At 35.3% G+C, this 21,985-nt stretch overlaps 1 protein-coding gene across 1 annotated transcript in view; it reads right to left on the minus strand.

Moving 5' to 3' along the window:
- Positions 1–21,985, minus strand: part of LOC136032367 (uncharacterized) — a 59,432-nt gene that overhangs the window by 23,222 nt on the left and 14,225 nt on the right. The window contains exons 5-7 of the mRNA XM_065712690.1: positions 18,106–19,846; positions 6,752–7,031; positions 3,209–3,443 (exon numbers count right to left, since the gene is read on the minus strand). Of these exons, the coding sequence (XP_065568762.1) occupies positions 3,209–3,443; positions 6,752–7,031; positions 18,106–19,846 (2,256 nt within the window). The remainder of the gene's footprint in view (positions 1–3,208; positions 3,444–6,751; positions 7,032–18,105; positions 19,847–21,985) is intronic.

Genomic DNA, 21,985 nt, shown 5'->3' on the forward strand with positions numbered 1-21,985 from the left:
TATTAAGGAATGATTTTAGCTTTAATTAACTAAAGAGGAGTAGGCAAACTTTTCTTGTTTAACAGAGGAATGATTCATTCCCTGTGTAGTTAAGTTAAGGAATGAAGTTTATTACTAAGTTCTAATCACAAAAAAAAAAAAGAAAATAAAAGAAATCACAAGAGTAGAGAAATAGTAGCAACGTAGAAAAATCCATTGAAGTTGTGTGTATGTTTGACACTTTCGCGATAACCATCTGCTTATTCTACAAACATGAAAATACTTTAAAAAAAAATGACGGGACAATATAGAATAATAAGCAAAGGTATAGAATCACAACTTATCATTTACATTATATTTGTTACGTTACAACAATTTATTACATTACATTATACTATGCGTATATATTTATTTATATTGCATTTTCATTACATTACATTTCATTTACATTTACAAACTTTCTTTGTTTTTATTAAGGAATGATTCCTTTCCTGTCCAATAAAGCGACGCAATGATGAAAACTATCAATGCCTCAGATGATTGAACATGGAAGGAATCGTTTTCCATCATTCCTTAACAAAACAAGAAGAAGAAAAAATCACAAGAATAGAGAAAAAGTTGCACTGAGGAGAAAAATATTGAAATTGTGTCAATGTTCGACTTTTTAGCATAACAATCTACTTTTCCCATATACACGAAAATGCTTTCAAAATATAATTGTTCAATTGAAAAGACAAGGTATATAAACCAAAAATTATTGCGTAGATTCGACTTTAAATAACGTAACTTCGTAATTAACGTAAATTCGTAAAAGTTCGACTTTTTAGCACACCCATCTACTTTTTCCATATACGCAAAAATGCTTTCAAAATATAATTGTTCAACTGAAAAGACAAGGTTTATAAACTAAAAATTATTGCGTAAATTCGACTTTAAATAACGTAACTTCGTCATTAACTTAAATTCGTAAAAGTTCGACTTTTTAAGCACAACCATCTACTTTTTCCATATACGCAAAAATGCTTTCAAAATATAATTGTTCAATTGAAAAGACAAGGTATATAAAAATTATTGCGTAAATTCGACTTTAAATAACGTAACTTCGTAATTAACTTAAATTCGTAAAAGTTCGACTTTTTTAGCACAACCATCTACTTTCTCCATATACGCGAAAATGCTCTCAAAATATAATTGTTCAATTGAAAAGACAAGGTATATAAAAATTATTGCGTAAATTCGACTTTAAATAACGTAACTTCGTAATTAACTTAAATTTGTAAAAGTTCGACTTTTTTAGCACAACCATCTACTCTTTCCATATATGCGAAACTGCTTTCAAAATATAATTGTCCAATTGAAAAGACAAGTTATATAAACTAAAAATTATTGCATATGTCTTACCAGATAGAAAAAACAAAGCACCTGAGAGGAAAAAATTACTTAAACTAGTAAAAAATTACAAGAGGAGGCAACACTACATAGGAGGCTTTTGAAAAAAATATAATCTATATATATAAAAATAAGTTGTCTGTCTGTGGATGTGTGGATGGATGTGTGGATGGATGTGTCAGGTGACGTCACCTGAAAAAACTGGATTAGGTGACGTCAAAACTGAAAAAACTAAAAAAAGGCAAAAACTACAAAAAAAACTAAAAACTAATAAAAAAAATAAAAAAGCTAAAAAACTAAAAAAACTATAAAGGTAAAAACCAATAAAAAACTAAAAAAAAACTGAAAAAACTAAAAAAAGGCAAAAACTACAAAAAAAAACTAAAAACTAATAAAAAAAGTAAAAAAGCTAAAAAACTAAAAAAACTAAAAAAACTAAAAAAAGGTAAAAAACTAAAAAAAATAAAAAATAAAAAAAAACTAAAAAAAAGGAAAAAACTGAAAAATAAGCTAAAATAAAGGTAAAAACCAATAAAAAACTAAAAAAAAAAGGAAAAAACTAATAAATGACGACACTCAAAGAGAAAGCGACCAGGACAAAAAACTAAAAAAAAAGGCAAAAACTACAAAAAAACTAAAAACTAATAAAAAAAATAAAAAAGCTAAAAAACTAAAAAAACTAAAAAAAGGTAAAAAACTAAAAAAACTAAAAACTAAAAAAAAACTAAAAAAGGTAAAAACTAAAAGAACTAAAAAAGAAAAAAATAAATGACGACACTCAAAGAGAAAGCGACCAGGACAAAAGGAATGTTCGATTAGCAATCAACAAAGCACCGGGACACAGGGAGTATAAATGACGACCAGGACACAAGTAAAAAAAAAAATTAACAAAACTAAAAAGAAGGTAAAAACTACAAAAAAACTAAAAAGAAAAAAAAACTAAAAACTAATAAAAAAACTAAAAAATCTAAAAATCTAAATAAACTAAAAAAGAAAAAAAAAGGAAAAAAATAAAGGAGAAAAACAAAACTAAAAAACGAATGTATATACAGACCGGTACACCGGGATACAAATGACGACCGGGACACAGGGAATATAAATAACGACCGGGACACAGGGACACAACTACAACGGGGACACCGGGGGAAACAGGGGGATATAAATGACGACCGGGACAAAAAAACTAAAAAGAAATAAAAACTAAAAACTAATAAAAAAAACTAAAAAATCTAAAAATCTAAATAAGCTAAAAAAGAAAAAAAAAGGAAAAAAAATAAAGGAGAAAAACAAAACTAAAAAACGAATGTATATACAGACCGGGACACCGGGATACAAATGATGACCGGGACCCGGGACACAGGGAATATAAATGACGACCGGGACACAGGGACACAACTACAACGGGGACACCGGGGGAAACAGGGGGATAACCTGACAATCTATTTATATGCAAAGACAATGGGACAGCAAAGAATGTTGTATATTCGCAAGTTTTACGTAGTTAAAACCATATATATATATATATATCTATATTCACAGGTGGGACATAGGGACACAACTACAATGGCGCGTAACTATTATGGCGCGTAACGACTTACGCGCGCGGGGGGGCTTGGGGGGGGGCGCGAAGCGCCCCCACCAACTAGGTGTTGGGGTGGCGCGAAGCGCCACCCCAACAGCTAGTATAATAATATTTTCTAGGGAGATGGATGAAGAATAAAATTCTAGCGTCAATAGGGCATAATCAAACCCAAATTCTTCTCCTCATCAATAACCCCAAGTTTATTTCTACCGTCAAAGATGGACGTAAAATATTAAACTCAAAATTAAGGATAGTTACCACACAGCTAAAATGGTCCGAACAAAGCGGCACTTCGCACAGCCCAGGTAGAGACGGCACTCCGCAAGCAATACCATCAACGCCAACACACGGCTCAAATAACACCTGAGTGTCGCTTTGTAAAATGTGATTGGAACAGAGATTCGAACAGGGTAGAGCAACAGCATCACATGCTGGTGTATCTTCCTCCGACAGGAACTGACATTTCTTTCGACCATACAGCCGGAACTTGGCCCTTAAAAAGAAGTAACTAATTTATAGAAGCAACACAGGTGGATAAAAAAAGGGACAAAACGCTTTTATTTATTAACATGGCTCTAGCTCTTAAACATGTGCAGACGTGAAATAGAGGGGGGGAGATTAGTGCAAACGGTCTTTCTTCCCTCAAAAGTTGTCACATAAAAATGGAATTATTTCCATGTTTTGACCAACCACCCTTTCTTTCAACATTATAGCCAGCAATTTGCCCTTAAAAAGTAGTAACTAACCTATAGAAACAGCACATGTGGGTATAAAGGGGCCCAGTAGTTTTGTTATATAATATAGCTCTAGCCTATACGTATGTGCAGAGGCAAATTAGAGGGAATGAGGATTGGTCCAAGGGATTTTCCTTCCCTCAAAGTGGTTAACTAGCAATGGAATTTTTTTCGTGTTTTGACCACTCTTTCTTTCAACCTTATAGCCGGAACCTGGCCCTTAAAAAATAGCAGTCATTGGTCAAAGTTTACAGTGCAAATATAGGTGGGCTGAAAAGGACCCAAACTTTATTGAATTAATATGGGTCTAGCCCAAATGATCTTTCTCCTCTTAAGGATTTTCACCTTACGATGGATCTTTTTTCCATGTTTTGAACCCCCCCCCCAACTCACCTACAGAGAATCACCAAAGGGTCAACTAATGCTGTAACTTGGTTTAAAAACTAGCATTCCTAGTAACACGGTAAACACACCTGTAGAAACTCAGAAAACATTATGCTTTTGTAGATACAATGTAGAGTGTACTAATGACAAAACAGGAACTGTTAATTTTTTAGCAAAAACACTATTTCCTGTTTATACATAATATCTGAATTCCTTGGGGAAGTACCTAAATTGAAATATATACATGAGAGTGTGCCACAAAGCAGATAATAGAAAGAAAAAAGTAAATTGAGAAGTCAAACTTAAAGTAACTAAATATTTTGAGAACTAAATAAGATCGTCAGAAAATTATCGAACCAATCGATATAACTTGTTTAGCCTGAGCAGGCGGACATGGAAAGAAGTTAGGTGTCAGAACTATATAGTACGGTATTTAGAAAAAATCGGCCTTTTCCCATTTTCAACTTTTTTTTAAACCTGACTAAAAAACATAGACCATATGATTATTTCTCTCTAAACAGTTTATTTTTAAGCGCGTTTTTTAGAATTTTTTGTTACTATTGGCCGTGGTTCGTTCTTTACTAGTTTACAGCTATCGCTGCAATCACGACAATATAAAAGTATTATATTAAAAATCAATAAATAACTTGCACTCACCCGGTGACGTTTTACAGGGTTGAAAAAAAAAATGAAACAGAAGAATATAATAGGCTTCAACTTACCCACTGCCTTTTCTTTGCTTCAGTTATTTTGATTTTGTGGCGCTCAATGAGATCTTTAATTTCATTTTCATATCTGCTTTTCAGCCTAGTTCAACTTTTTTTTCAGTTTGAAAAAAATCCCATTTCAATTCAAATTTTTCAAAAAATTTTAACTTCAACCCATTTCAACCTGACTAAAAAACATAGACCATATAGTTTGATTTAGCTTTCTTGGGTCATTTCTGCTGCAGTAAATCCAAAGGCGTTATTTAAAAAAATTAGAAAATTGTTTTTCACGCACTTAACGCATGCGTTTTTTACTTATCTGAATTTCTGGATATTTTCGTGTTGTTTTTGTTAAAAAAAAAAAAAAAAAAAAAAATCAATATTTCGTTTACTCCAAAAGATTGTAGAAAACGGGATGTAAGGAATCGATACATCTTTTAAATTATTGTGACTAAACAGAAATACTTTTATTTTTTGGTAGACGTTTAACCTATATTAATGCCAAAATATAAAAGAAAATATTTACACAACACCATTTTTATTACTGTGGATGATTTCAATACTTACAATTCCTTACTACCAACGAAGAAAACAGTTTGAATACCAAACAAGGCTTTAAAGTGCAGTTATATTAGGCTATATTATATTATATTATATACTATATTTGTCCTGAATATACATGTCCAGCTTTGCATCCACACTTGGCAAAGGAAGAATTAGACAGACTTGAGTCATAGACATGAGTTGACATATAGATTTGGACTAGAATGTTTGATCCCTATAACTCATCGTGGTTTATTACCCGACCTTAACCCTCCACCCTATTGACAGACCAAACAATAAACCTTGACAAATAAAAAAGAATTGTCTAAAAGTAATGATTTAACCAGCTTTTAGTAGATATCTTAAATTATTTTCCCCTTGTTTTATTCGATATTTTATTGATAAGGCTTTAGGGAGTATTTAGTGGTTGATGTAGTTTATTTTATGGATTTGGCCATCAAGTATAGGTAGCCTACAAGAGTGGGAACTGCCAGTAAGCCATCTAGCGTTTGGCGGCACTTGGCATTTTTTTTCTTCAGTATAATAATAAGAATAATTAATTTAACTTGTGTAATTGATAAAGTTAGTGTGGTAATAAATGTCTCATCTCAGCTCTGACAGAAAAACGATTACAAAGCTAGAAAAAATAGTAAATGGCAAAAAACACTAGATGGCGTCGAGTTTTTTTTTTCGCCAACACAAGAGCCAGTTTCTACTGCAAGTTACTCATACTCATTGCATTTGCCTGAGAGTGTTAGCTCAGTATTTGTTTGACTGTATAAATAACGTATCTGCACTAGCGTTTGCCATCTTGGTTAATAAAGCTTCTTATCTTACCTATTTACTTTTGCTCTTTATATACCTTTAACCTAAGTTAATATCCAATATTCAAATGAGGCCTTTAACCTCCTTTGACATTTCAACTGCAATCTGACATTTCAACTATAATCTATTATTTCATCTTGAAAATCTGCAATAATATGCAGAATAATCCTAGTTAACACATTTTGCAAGGGGAAAACTTTTATCTCCACTTCTTTCACTGTTGTACAATTTTTTTTAACAAAATTTTGAAAAATAAACACAGATGCAAATGCATTTTTCTTTTTCAAATAATCTGCGCAGCCAATTAAACACCATCAGTGCCATCTAATAATTCTCACAAAAGCATTTTAATTGACAAATACTTGTAAATTAGGTTGTTAAGTTAGATTAGTTAGATTGCGGTTGGGTGTTAGTTTATAAACAATTTTCATGACTTAGAGAATAGACACAAACATTTGAAAATGTAATAGCAAAAAATGGAAATACAAGGAAAATAGTGAAGATAAGGTGCCCCCCCATCCCTACAAAATACATTAACTATTTACCTATTTACTTTTACTCTTTATATACCTTTAACCTAAGTTGACTATTCAAGAAGCTCCACATACCAGTTAGTATGGTAGGAATTTTCCCTCCTTCTTGTCTGTAGAAACTTCACAGTTTCAGCAGGCTCTTGGCGCAGGGCAGCCACCAGGTTTAAATTGGATGCTAAGTCGTGTGCAGCAAGTCGTCCTATTGCTTGTTTTTCACAATCATTCAGTTCTTTTTCAAGACGTACGCCCCGACGACGAGCTGAGCCTGTTTGACTAGGAAAATGCTCCATATCCAGCCGCTGATGTAGGGGCTTAATATAGTCCTCTTCTTCACTATCTGACCCGTCCAAAGGACCTAAAATAACTTCATTATCATACTGGGATATATTTATAGCTGATCAAGCTATATCAGGTGATGTCATGATCAGCTGATGTCAATAAATTGACGTTAGAATTAAGGAATAAACCATCCAACGTTATTCATTATTGTAATTTGATACATTGTCTAAAGGTAGCAGGCCTACTTGGCTGGGAAAGATTACATGCTTGTAGATTAGAGAAAATGATAAAAAGCATAAATGTATAAAGGATAAATGGATAAAGGAAAAAGGACAAAAAGGGATAAAAAGGGCGTCAAATTGACGTTTCAGTTGCTGGGTCTTTTTTTTGTGGGACAAGCAATAAGCTTGTTGCCCAACCATCAATAGAATGACTCTTTAAGTGTGTATTAAATAAAAAAAAATAGTTTTTTTAACTGAAAGTAAGGAGCGACATTAAAACTTAAAACGAACAGAAATTACTCCGTATATGAAATGGGTTGTCCCCTCCGCAGTCCCACGCTCTTTACGCTAAAGTTTGACTCTTTGCCACAATTCTACTTTTTAAAACAATGAAAAACTTTAGCGTAAAGAGCGTGGGACTGCGGAGGGGACAACCCATTTCATATACGGAGTAATTTCTGTTCGTTTTAAGTTTTAATGTCGCTCCTTACTTTCAGTTAAAAAAACTATTTTTTTTTATTTAATTTCTGAACGTTTTTGAATTAATGCATGTTTGATTTTGGCTCTCCGCACATAAATTATTGAAATGAAATTAGTATATTAATTTTTTTTGGCTAAATGGCTTTCTCTTAGTTTTGATCAGACGATTTTGAGAAATAAGGGGTGGGGAAGGAGGCCTTGCTGCCCTCCAATTTTTCGGTTACTTAAAAAGGCTACTAGAACTTTTAATATTCAACGAACGTTTTTATTAGTAAAAAATATACGTAACTTAAGAATTAACTTACGTAACAAACTTTTATATTCTTATATTTTTATTATGTGTACGAGGGGGTTTGTACCCTCGTTAATACCTCGCTCTTTACACTAAATCGTAAGTTTTGTCCCAATTCTTTAAGAATGACCCCTGAATCAAAAAGGCCGTAGAATAAATAGTTGAAATCACTAAAAATATTTTAGCATCAAGAGCGAGGTATCTATCTCCTCCTAAATACCTCGCTCTTTATTCTAAAGTATTTTTAGAACCCCTCGTATGCGTAATAATCTCTGTTCGTTTTAAATTTCAATGCTATTCCTTACTTTCATTTGAAAAAACGTTTTCATGTTTATTTTTTCACTGTTTTTTTTTATAGTAATGCTAGAAAATCCTGCGCCCTTTTCATTGAATTTTTCTTCCCCCGTGACATATTCCTCAAAGGAAAGATCCTCCCACAAAGCCCTCTCCCATCAACCCCACCCCCCAAACCAAAAAATCCCCATGAAAACGTCTGTACACTTCCCAATAACCGTTACTATATGTAAACACTGGTCAAAGTTTGTAACTTGCAGCCCCTCCCTCAGGGATTGTGGGGGAGTAAGTCATTCCCAAAGACATAGTTATTATGGTTTTCCACTATGCTGAACCAAATGGCTATCTTAAAATTTTAATCTGTTGACTTTTGGAAAAAAATGAGCATGGGAGGGGGCCTATTTGCCCTCCAATTTTTTGGTCACTTAAAAAGGGCACTAGAACTTTTCCTTTCCGTTAGAATGAGCCCTCTCGCGACATCCTAGGACCACTTGGTCGATAAGATGACCCCTGGGAAAAAACAAAAAAAAAAAAAAAACAAATAAATAAACACGCACCCGTGATTTGTCTTCTGGCAAAAAATACAAAATTCCACATTTTTTAGATAGGAGCTTGAAATTTTTGCTATAGAGTTCTCTGATATACCGAATGTGATAGTGTGATTTTCGTTAAGATTCTATGACTTTTAATGGATGTTTCCCCCTTTTTTTTCCAAAATAGGGCAAATTTTCTCAGGCTCGTAACTTTTGATGACAAAGACTAAATTAATTGAAACTTAATATTTAGAATCAGCGTAAAAATTCGAATCTTTTGATGTATCCGTTTTTTAGAGTTTCGTTTACTATTGAACCGGGTCGCCCCTTACTACAGTTCCTTACCACGAACTGTTTGAAAAGAAAATAATTCGGTATTTCGGGGCTTCTGACATTATTACTCCTTTGCGGAAGTTAGGCTCAAAATTGAAAAAGGATTATAGTTTTTCTCTGGGCCCCTTCCACCTCTTAGTTCGTTTATTTTCCCGTTAGTTTTCACCTGTTTTCGCTTTATAGTTGTGTTATCTCTTAGCAGTAGTTATGGTTGTGGTATATATGTTTTATCGCTCGTATAGTTGTGTTATTTTCAAATTATACTCCATAATAGAGAGGCTCCGAACACCCAGCATTGTATATTAAGCTCTTAATTTGACGTTTTTTTCTAACGTGACCAGATTCGTCCTGCGCCCTTTTCATTGAATTTTTTTCCCCCATGGAATATTTCTCCAAGGAAAGATCCTCCCACATTGCCCCCTCCCTCAACCCTACCCCCAAAACCAAAAAAATCCCCCTGAAAACGTCTGTACACTTTCCAATAACCATTATTATATGTAAAGACTGGTTGAAGTTTGTAACTTGCAACCCCTCCCCCAGGGACTGTGGGGGAGTAAGTCATCCCCAAAAACATAGTTATTATGATTTTCGACTATGCTAAACAAAATGGCTATCTCAAAATTTTGATCCGTTGACTTTGGGAAAAAAATGAGCGTGGGAAGGGGCCTAGATGCCCTCCAATTTTTTTGGTCACTTAAAAAGGGCACTAGAACTTTTCATTTCCGTTAGAATGAGCCCTCTTGCGACATTCTCGGACCACTTGGTCGATACGATGACCCCTGGGGAAAAAACAAAAAAACAAAAAAAAACAAACAAATAAACACGCACCCGTGATTTGTCTTCGGGCAAAAAATGCAAAATTCCACATTTTTATAGATAGGAGCTTGAAACTTCTACAGTAGGGTTCTCTGATACGCTGAATCTGATGGTTTCATTTTCGTCAAGATCCTACGACTTTTAGGGGGTGTTTCCCCCTATTTTCCTAAATAAAGCAAATTTTCTCAGGCTCGTAACTTTTGATGGCTAAGACTAAACTTGATGAAACTTATATATTTAAAATCAGCATTAAAATGCGATTCTTTTGATGTAGCTATTGATATCAAAATTCAATTTTTTAGAGTTTTGGTTACTATTGAGCCGGATCGCTCCTTACTACAGTTCGTTACCACGAACTGTTTGATATTTGCCTGACCCAATATTATTGTTTGGATACATTTTTTTTTTTTTTTAATATTTGTAATCAACATAAAATCGATATAAGATCGGCTGATCATTCATAACGACCATTAATTAACTGATCATTTTTCACCATTAATTAACATAATGTCCATTTCTAATACGAAAGTTGGGATCGCAATTCAGCCTAAAGAATCATATAATCTGAGGAAGAATAGCTGCTTAGTTGTTTTTCCAATAATGTCCGGGACTGGGGGCTGAATAAGGATCGAACCCTGGGCCCCGTATTGCCTAGCAGAGCATCAATTCATTGTGCTACAGCAGGATTAGACTAGAGAAAAGAGATAAAAGCCCCCCTTTTAAGAGAAAACTGTGGCTTAAAGGTTATAATATGTAAGTCCCCCCTGAAACTTTAATACTGCAATCTCCTAAAGCTAATACCCAATGTCTACTTAGGAGATTGAAATACAGATCCTTTACTTAACCAATGTATTTTTGTTCTGATATTTATTTTTTTTAGTTCAAGAGATATTCACTACGGATCTTTAGAGAAGCATATCGTGCTTTCGTTTGGGCCAATAGAACTCAAACAAAATTTTCTTCCCAGCTACAGTGCTCTATTTCTGATAGAGTATGAATAGTAGAAAATCAGAATACAAAAGGGCCAAGATACTCCCGAGTCATTCGTCACGAACAGGCATCATTAATAGCCGAAGGGGTGATTACCAGGTCTTTAAAGGGTTTTTTTAAAGTCTTTAAAGGGGTTTTAATGGTTTTTAAAGAGTACACGTAGCAAGCCTGTCACCCCGCCCAGCAGCAGCTGGAATAAAAGCCCATACCGTTTTGCCGAGCGGAGATCGATCCCTTGCACTACCACAGGTCCGACACTGTATGACTCAAGTCGAGTCCTCTCATACAGAAAAAGATTGTTATTACCCTTTTAACCTGGCAACTATACACCAAAATGAGGGCCAGATAACACTTTGGACTAGTAAAGTCTATAACCTAAAGGTTCTCCGGCTTTGAGAAGTTCTTTATTTTCTAGGTGTCATATTATGCCTGAAATATAGAACGACTTTCCAGATGAACTAAAGTTAATCAATGAAGTGAGGGAGCTTGGTGCCTATTTGAAATGTGCATTTTTAGATAATCGCATAGGGTGATAGAAGAAGGGTATTAGTGTTTCTGATATGGGATAGGGTGAACGTTTATGTTTGACTGAGACTGAATACTATATTTTTTCCCTTTTTGTTTGAATCGAGGAAGTTTAAATGGTTGTTTGGTTATATAGACGGGTTCTTGATGGTTAGAGAGTTTTATTGGTTAGTAGGTCGGGGCTCATTTTTGGGATTGGAATGAAGGGTTGCAAACAGAAGAAGAGGGGACTTTTTTCTTATTTAGAATCATTGTTAAACGTGATGTTGGTTTAGTTCCTGCTATATAAGGGGAGCCAAAACAACTTTTTGCTGCAGGAGTGATGGACTTGTGTCTTAAATTACTGATCGAGGACAACATTCTCTGACACGTCCATGGCTAAAAATGAGTTAAAACACCACTCAAGTTATGTTTAAGAGTCAGCTTAAGCTTTCCTAGCTGAAGAGTTGACATATTCAATATTTCAATAGGAAAATTACAACAAGACCTGTATTCAATAAGACTGCCTGTATCATTTGATATCCTCAGCAACTGCTTCCCATCCTCTAGCGTGGAAGCAACCCTATATACATTAAAGTAAAGATCTTAAAGAACAGCCCTTATTACTAGCAACATATTCTACAAGGTTCTGGATATCCAATACAATCATATAGAGACATCCATTAATCATTGATGGCATCTATTCATACAGGGACATCCAATCAATCGATGGGATCTATGGACCTCGTAAATATATTAAGGAGAACAAGAGCGAAAAGGACAGACCTGATTTCATAAAAGCCCTTAAAGACACAGTTTGTATGATTTGGCAGTCAATTGTTCAATATAAAGAAAAATTTACTTCCAAGCTTCAAAATGCCTCTCCTAAGACCTGGCAGAGAGTTGAAAAGAAGCCTTATCGTCATCTAAAGGAACCGCAATTCCTTCCCCATAAACAAGCGACTGGACTATCGTCCAAGACCTGCAGGCAAAGATTGAAGCTCTTGCCATGGCGTTTGAAAAATTCTCAAATCTGGAAGACGAAGGTGAAGAAGTTCCTGATTTCCCTGATTGAATCAATGCTCTCCTTGGTCATGTGAACTACTGAAATCCTAAGATCCTTCACATTTTACAGCGTCTTGATGTGACCAAATCCAAAGGCCCTAACAATATACCTAATATTGTTTTGAAGACTCGCAGTGCTGCATTGGCTAGAGGTTTGTCATCGCTTTTTCGGCTGTGTTTTCCTCTCGATCCTTTCCACGCACATGAAAATCTGTCTACGTCATTCCTATGCCTAAGACTAAGTCACCAAGGCTAGGAATGAGTGAAGATGAAAAGGTGACGTTGGGTAACAAGATTGATCAGGTGGGCAGTTTCACTTACCTTGGAAGTATATCCTAGGCCGACCATCTAAGGCAATATGAAAAGCAGGTCGTCTCTGAATGGGCTGAGAAGAGGTGATAACAAAGAAGACTAAGTCACTAAGGCTAGAAATAAGTGAAGATGAACAGGTGACGTTTGGTAACGAAAAGATTGATCAGGTGGGCAGTTCCACTTACCTGGGAAGTATTATTAGTAAAGACGGTGGGAGCAGTGAAGATGTTAAAAGTGGAATAGCCAAGGCTCAGGGTTTTTTCACAGTTAAAAAAAAGTTTGGAAGAATAGTAAGATAAGTTTACGAACTAAGATTAGAATATTGGAAGGTACAGAGATGACAGCGGTTAAATTTGGCTCTGAAGCATGGGCGCTCCAAAAAGCAGATGAAGATTTACTAGATGTTTTCCAGAGAAATTGCCTACAGATTGTTCTGGGTACCCGACTGACTGACCGTATTTCAAACAGTAGGCTGTACGAAAAATGTGGTTCAATCCCGCTTTCTAGGGCTATAATGGAAGAAAGGTTAAGATGGCTAGGGAACATTCTGCGGACAGATTGCCAAAGATTGTCCTTGGCGGCCGACCGTCTAAGGCTAAACAGAAAGCAGGTTGTCATCGTCTGGGGTGGGAGGATATCAAAAAGAAAGATTTAAAGGAAATGGGAACTTCCTAGGAGGGGATGTAAAGAGGAAGGCTTTGAACAGATTGGGATGGAGGAGGAGAGTGCGGAGCTGTATTGGCCTCATATGGCTTGGTGCTGCGGAGAGTTGTCACTAGTACTAGTTTCTTCCCTTTTCTTCTCTTTTGCGCTTATATGTATTAGCAATTCCATACAACACTTCCAACATTACTGTATGCTTCAAAATTTAGAGCATTGTTATACAAGTACAAATAATGCACATAACCCCCTCCCATTAAGGAGGATGAGGGAAGTGTTCATCTTACGACATAGTTGGAGATTTGACTCAACGTTCAAACACATAGAGTGCCTCACCATGATAGACAAAAAAAAAACTTTTCATCAATGAGTAAGTGAAGGGGTCATTTAACATCCCACAGATCCCATTCCGCTGTTTAAATACAGATATTTTGCATTCGGGCCTAATATTTACTGTCATAGTATCAATATTCACATTAAAAAACTAAATTCTGATAATAATTTATACATAAAATAATTTTATTTTTTTATGATTATTTAAAATATGTAAAGTTTACACATTAAAACTTATTGTCAACGAAAATCTGTGGAGACCCAAGGAAGAACAGAAGATACTACACAAAAGAGAAGGAGGTGATCTGGACAAAAATTACACCGCATACTCAACGTATCTCAGAACCCAGTAACTAAGATTTCAAGTCTTAATTTTTTTTGTACTTTCCTCTATAATTTTGGTTTGAGTCATTTTTTTTTCTTTTTACTGAGGCGTTATTTACAAACCAGTGGTGGGGGGATCAAAAGGTATCGAAGAATCTAACCGTCAGAGTTCTAAAGCCCTTAAAAGTAACAACAATCAAGCTCTTTTGGCAGGGCCTAAGTACCATCAAGTGAAAGAGGCCATCCTGCTATTAAATGGTGTGATCATCCCTAAACCTTTATGCAGTCCACACAAAATGAATGTTTGTTATTAGAGAACTTATGCAATAGGCCTAATACTAAGAATGATGCAATATTACATTGTAATAGTTATCCACCTGTTAGGGAGGGATGTTACTATTTTGATTTTTTTGTGGAAAAGGTGACCTAAAAAAGCACATTTTAGGCCCAAATTGTCAAACTTTCTGTAAGAATTCATTGGGTCAAAGTGAATGGAAAAATTTTCTCCCAGCAATCATTCATTCAGTAACACATTTGGACTAGGCGGAAACGGTAGTTATTCATTTGCATTGTTTACTTTTTTTAAGCTGAAGCATTGTGATACAAAGTTCAATTTTAATATCAAGAGTAATGTCAAGGTTGGTGGGCGACAGCCTTCTCACGAGTGGGAGAAAGGAACGTAGGAATTTTCAAACAAAATAAAGAGTAAATGTATATCTTGAAACAAATAGGAAATATTCCGAATTTAAGGGGGTCCACGTCCCTCTAAACTTGCAATAAAAATGTTCACTTCTTAATCCAAAAGCTAATCAAAACTGATTAAAATGAATAAATACTACTATTTTCATCCTAGAAGCTTCGAAAAGGACTCAGTGAATAAAATACTTGTAAATACCAAATGGCTATATTTGTTGCACATACATTAAGGAAAGCATGGACTATACACAATGTTTTTTTTTATTTCTGCTTGTTTTCATATTCTTTTTGGTCACAAATGTTTAACATAAATGGAAAGCTGGCTTTCCATTGAACTGGCTTTTGAATTTCCCTTCGCATCACTTTTTGTGAATAGCAGAAAACTACCAGACCACTACTTGCAAGCTAGCAAAAATTAGCAGTCATTGAGAAGTGAATCCAGGCCAATTCTTGGTCCCTTAGCCCCTAATTCAAATTATTGTCCTCAAGCTTTTAAAATTACCTGTAAATTCTAAACAGCTAGGACATGCCATCCTATGAGATGGCTAGGTCTAAAATGATGGGTGACATATTGCTAAAGACTGTCCTCCTAGGCCAACCATCCGAGGCAATACGAAAAGAAGGTCGTCCATGAATGGGCAGAGAAGAAGTGATAACAAAGCATTGAAAGGAAATTGGGACTTCTTGGCAGGATGAAAAGAGAGAAGATTTGAATAAGTTGGGATGGAGGAGGAGCGTGCACAGCTGTATTGGCCTCAGGCGACATAGTGCTACAGTGAGTTGGTGTTATTAATAGCCTAGTAGTAGCGTGAATTTCTATGTAATTTCTCATAGAGCCTACTGTTGCTTTCCTTACACGAATAGTATTTTCGGAAGCAATGCAAAATTATAACTGAGACGCGAAACTGATATTGCCAGTTTATTGAGATGATTTGAACAGGACAATAGAAATATGACTGATTAGGACACAGAAAGTACATCACACTAAGAAACGAGTATGCAATTAATGTGATTTTCACTGATTGAAATTTTAGTTTTTAATGCAAAAATTTCCGGGATTCCCCTGATATGTAGCTACACAATCTTTCCATGAAATAGGAAAAACTGTATTTTTCATGCCTAAGGAAGCTGGGGAAAAAGTCTGCTTACAGTCTCAAGAATTTAGACTTAAAAAAGCGAATGTTTGCAGAATTTTTCTGAAACATAAAATTAGATGTAAATAGGTCAAAGTCTTGAGGGGATATCACAATTTTTCCTTGATGCTGGGGTATTTTTGACCCGACTAAGGGGACGAGGTCCCTGATATGCACCATACAATCTTTTCATAATCAGAGGCAACGCTATAGCGTTGCCTATAGTAAAGGCAATACAGCTCCAATGTTTTATTTTTTCCCTCAGAGGCATATCATATGGAAGGGATGGTCGTATAAGCTTCGGAGGGGGTTCATTCGATTGGAAATCGGAAGTTCTATTGATCTTTTTAAGAGTCAAAAGTGATCGGAGGGCAACTTGCCCCTACCTCAAGCCCTTTTTTCCCCAAATGCATTCAACAAAAATTTTGAGATAGCCATTTTGTTAAAAATAGTTCAAAGATCAGACAAAAAACTCCAGGGTCAACACAACCCCCCGCGGACTCGGGGGAAGGCTTTTTAAGTTATCCCCTGGGGACGAATATGGTTCTTATGGAAAGGATTCTCATATAAATTTCAGAGAGGGCTCATTTGATTGTACATTGAAAGTTCTAGTTCACTACTTTAAGAGTCAAAAGAGGCTGGAGGGCAACTATCCCCCCACGCCCTTTTTCTCCAAACCCATCCAATAAAATTTTTAGATAGTCATTTTGTTAAACATTGTTTGAACACCAGATAACAAAAACTCCAGCGCTAATACAAACCCCTAGACCCAAGGGGCATGTCTTTTAAGTTATGCTCCAAGGGCATACAGGGTTTTTATGTAAGGGGTGGTCATTTAAACTTGAGAGGCTGCTCATTTGATTAGAAATTGAAAGTGCTAGTTATACTTTTAAGAGTGAAAAGGGATCGGAGGGCATCTACCCTCCCAGACACACACCCTCTTTTTCCCAAATGCATCTGATAAAATTTTTTAGATTGTCAGTTTGTTTAAATTAGTTCAACAATCAGATAACAAAACTTTGAGGGTCAAAATATCCCTCGGAGCCTGGGGGAGGGGTTGTAACCTTTGCCCTGGGTGCACAAAAGGTTAATATGGAATAAGTGGTTGTATTAACCTCGTGGAGATTCAAATGATTAGAAATTCAAAGTTATAATTCACTTTTTAAGAGTCAAGTGTGATCTGGTAGCAACTAGCCACCCCCCCCATTACCCTATTTTTTCCAAATGTGTCCAATTGAATTTTTTATATAGCCATTTTGTTCAAAATAGACCAAAGATAATAAAATGAAAACTCCGCGCATAATACAGTCCTCAGAACCTGGGGGCAAGTGTTGTAATTTAGGCCCCAGGGATGTATAAGGCTTTTATGGAAGGGATGGTTGTACAAACCTTGGAGGGAGCTCATTTGATTGTAAATCGAAATTTCTAGTGCTCTTTTATAGAGTCAAAAGTGATCGAATGGCAACTAGCCCCCCCCCCCCCTCCAAGGCCCTTTTTTCCACAAATGCAACCAACCGTATTTTTAGGTAGTCACTTTGTTCAAAATGGTTTAAAGATAAAATAACTATTTTAAATAGTTTAAAGTTAAAATAAGTTAAACTAGTTAAAATAAATAGTCTAAAGATAAAAGATCAAATGCTTACCATTTGATGTATTAATAAATAAAAAATAAATTAACAGAAACTCAAATGTCAATAAAACCCCCCAGAGCCCCAGGGCAGTGTTGTAAGTTATGCTCAAGGGCCAGATATGGTTTTATTTAAGGGGTGGTCGCATAAACATCAGAGGTGGCTCATTTGATTGGAAATTGAAAGTTCTAGTTACCTTTTTAAGAGCCATAAAAATTAATTGGTGGGCACAGAGCTCTGAATATAGAATCTGAATAGGGTTCCAGAGAAACCCTGCATTCAGAATTATCTTCTAACTTATACACTAGGTATACACCAGTATGAAGGGCATATCCAGGATTTCTGTCCGGGGGGAGGAAGGGAGGGGTAGGGTGTTACAAAAAAATTCGAAATGAATAAAGATTTTAATACATTTCTGTTATGTTTTCACAAGCCGAAAAAATTTCGGGCGGGGGGAGGGAGGGGTCGACCCTGCTACCCCCTCCCTGGATATGGTCTTGATCATTATATTCAAAAAGTGAAAGAAAATAGTCTACCTTTTGGAAGAATATTTGGGTTGATAGTTTTTAATCTCTGTTTCCTTGCCAGAATACGACTTAGTGGACTCACTTCTTGAACAAGCTTTGTATACTCTTCAAGAGATGGATCTACCCACTTTTCAACTAATTGCTTCCTCTCCTTCTTCTGTCGTGAGTTACCTTTCCTTGTTTTTTTCACCATATCTTGTGATTGTACACTTTTAGAGCGAGATTTCTTCACAAGTGGAATGGAGGCACACCTTGGAGAATCAACAACATCAGTACAACCATTCACTGCTTTGGAAGAAGCATCACCTATTTTTATATTACTTTGTCCTACTGTTCCTTCTTTCACATGTTTTTTGTGAAATTTTTGGCTAATTACAACATCCTTTTCATCATTATTCAGCTTAGGTGGTTGCTCTTTTGTTTGAAGGAAAGTACTTTCTATCATAGATTCAGAAGAAGATACTGATTTTCTTGGTAAATTACAACTATCACTTAAACTCACAGGTACAGAGTCTGGAAAACTTTTTCTTGTTCTGTTGTTGTCTTCAGACAAATGCTTGTCATTAGACATCTTTAAATCATCACTAACTCTGGTTAAAATGATTCCAGTTTTATATGAAGATGTCTTTAAACTATTTATAGTCTCACTAGCAGCTACCACTGAATTTTGTAACAAAGAGGAATTAACCCTTTTTGGCAACGTCTTCGATTTTTCTTTTGAACCACCATGAGAGCCTACTAATTTCATACTTTCACTACCATACAGTCCTAAATCCTCTTTTTTTGTAGAAAGCTTTGAAGCTTTGGAGCTTTCAAAGTCATTGAAAGCTTTATGTTGTTCTTGAACAGAACCTTCACTGTTAGATGTGCAATTTGATTTCTCAACCACTTTTTCAAACAAGACACCTTGGTTATTAGCAAATGCTTTTAATGTCATATTCACAAGCTCAGATGAAATTGGGGGATTTTGCAACTGTTTTTGATTGCAAATTTTGGGTTGCCTCTTTTTACCTGTAGATTCCCCCTTAAAACTGTGACCATGACTTTGCTTTTGGGGCTGTGATGCTTTGATTCTTTCAACCTTAATGCTAGGTGCTAAAGGCAAATGATGTTTTACGGAGTTGAGTTTTTGCTGGGTTTGCAGCAGGTCATCTGGAAGAATAATTCTTGCCACTTTAGGAGTTGGAAAACAATTTTTCCTACTAACATGAGGAGAGCATTTCACTTCTTTAACCACTGTCACCTCATCATCCTCTTTTAAAGCTGTTCCTATTTTATTTTTTTCTCTCAACCTTCCTCCTTTGATTTCACTATACTGGCTTTCAGTTGGTGAAACCTTCAGTAACTGCACAGCAGTACTTGTTATTGGTGAAGATGCCATTAGAACTTGTTGACCTCGATTGTGTGCTAGTTTATTCCCAAAATTTGAATTCAAAACTAAAACAGGCTGTCCTCTCTTTCCATTTAAAAATACAGGTCCTATTGATTGAGTACTAGGTACCGTCATTGTGCTCATGTTTGTAAAAGCTTTCAATGGGATGGCTATCAACTTGGGCTTTAGAACACTTCTAGTGCTTGTTGATGTATATATGGGGGCTATCCCCTGAGTTGAACTGGAATTACAATTATTCTGAAAAGTTGCAATTCCTGGAACTGCACCTGCTTGTTGCATCTGTGAGCATGATGGCAACTGGCATAATATAATGCTTGGCTTTTGTTCTGTCGCCATTCCTGTGGCCATACTGGTAGCCTGAAAAAAGTATACACTGTTAACTCTAGGCAGGTGTACACATGGTGTAGAGGGCAGATTTGAAACTTAAATATAGTTTTGAGCCCAAAAATGAAAACTTGTCCTCCAGGGACATATCAAACACTCCAGTGAGCAGGCATGATTACAGGAGAGACAGCAGTATTTAGCTAAATTTTGCTTTCGCAAGCAAGAAACAAAAGATAACTCTTTTTTTGTCATACAATGTCAGATTAGTTATTGTCACTTCTTATATTGCCTATTTTTTTGCGATTTTTTTATGCAGCTTCAGCTCGTTTTATTTTCCTTTTTTTGAGTTAAGGTGTCTAGTTTTATTTTTGTTTTTTGATCTCAGCGATTTTACAGGCCGATTGGTCTTATTTGTTTTCTTCTTATTTTTATTTTTGTATATAATTTGACTTTTTATTTAATTTCTGAACATTTTTGAATTAATGCTTGTTTTGATTTTGGCTCTCTGCAGATGAATAATTAAAACGAAATTTGCTTATTTATTTTTTTGGCTAAATGGCTTTCTCATAGCTTTGATCAAATAATTTTGAGAAAAAAAGGAGCAGGGTAGGAGGCTTAGTTGCCCCAGCAAATTTTTGGTTACTTCAAAAGGCAGCTAGAACTTTAAATTTTTTTACCAACATTTTTATTAGTAAAATATATACGCAACTTACGATTTAGCTTACGCAACAAACTTCTGTATTTGTATGTTTTTATTAAGTATATGAGGGGATTTACCCCCTCGTCAGTACCTTGCTCTTTACACTAAAGCTTAAATTTTGTCCCAATTCCTTAAGAATGACTGCTGAATCACAAAGGCCATAGAATAAATAGTTGAAATTACTAAAAATACTTTAGGGTAAAGAGCGAGGTATTAGAAGGAGGTGAACCTCTCATATGCGTAATAGTTTCTGTTCATTTTAAGTTTTAATGCTGCTCCTTACTTTCAGTTGAAAAAAACTTCTTCATATTTATTTTTTCATTGTTTTTTTTTTTTTAATAATGTGAGAAAATCCTGTGCTACCCTCATGGAAATTTTCTTCCCCCATGGAAAAGTTCCCCCATCATATCTCCCTCTTCTCAACAACTCCCCAACCAAAAAAATCCCCCTGATAACGTCTATACACTTCCAAATAACCATTACTACATATAAGCAGTGGTCAAAGTTTGTACCTTGTAGCCCCTCCCAAAGGGACTGTGGGGAAGTAAGTTGTCCCCAAAGACATAGTTATAAGGTTTTTAGACTATGCTGAATAAAATAGATATCTCAGAATTTTGATCCAGTGACTTTGGGAAAATAATTGGCGTGGAAGGGGGCCAAGGTACCCTCCAATTTTTTTGGTCACTTAAAAAGGGCACTAGAACTTTTCATTTCTGTTAGAATGAGCCCTCTCGCAACATTCTAGGACCACTGGGTCAATACAATCACTCCTGAAAAAAAAAAAATGTACGCACATCCATGATCTGCCTTCTGGCAAAAAATTCAAAATTCCACATTTTTGTAGATAGGTGCTTGAAACTTCTACAGTAGGGTTCTCTGATACACTGAATATGATGATGTAATTTTCGTTAAGATTCTATGACTATTAGGGGGTCTTTACGAGTTTTTTTTTTACTGTTTTAAACAGTAAAAACTTTAGTGTAAAGAGCGTGGCGTTGAGGAGGAAAATCCCCTTTCATACATGGAGTATTTTCTGTTCGTTTTAAGTTTTAAGGTCGCTCCTTACTTTCAGGTAAAAAACTTCTTTTCTTTATTTAATTTGGACTAAGTAGCAGTCAATTGTCTCTCTTTTTTGTCATACAATGTCAGATTACTTATTGTCACTTCTTATATTACCTTTTTCTGCTCTTTCTGATGCAACTTCAGCTCATTTTTTTCTTCTTTTTTTTTGAGTTAAGGGGTCTAGTTTATTTTTTTTTTATCTCAGCGTTTTTTCAAGCCAATGATTGGTCTTAATTGTTTTCTTCTTATTTTTATTTTTACATATTTTGACTTGCATTATACTTCTGATTATTGTTCTAGTTACAACATTTTTTAGCTTGAAACATAACTATGACTATTTCACTTTGCTTGTGATGGTTGTTACAGATAAAGTGTTATCTTATCTCCTATACAGCCTATTTTCATCTGAA

This window comes from Artemia franciscana, chromosome 10 (genome assembly GCF_032884065.1).
Source record: "Artemia franciscana chromosome 10, ASM3288406v1, whole genome shotgun sequence".
In the NCBI taxonomy this organism is placed as follows: Eukaryota; Metazoa; Arthropoda; class Branchiopoda; order Anostraca; family Artemiidae; genus Artemia; species Artemia franciscana.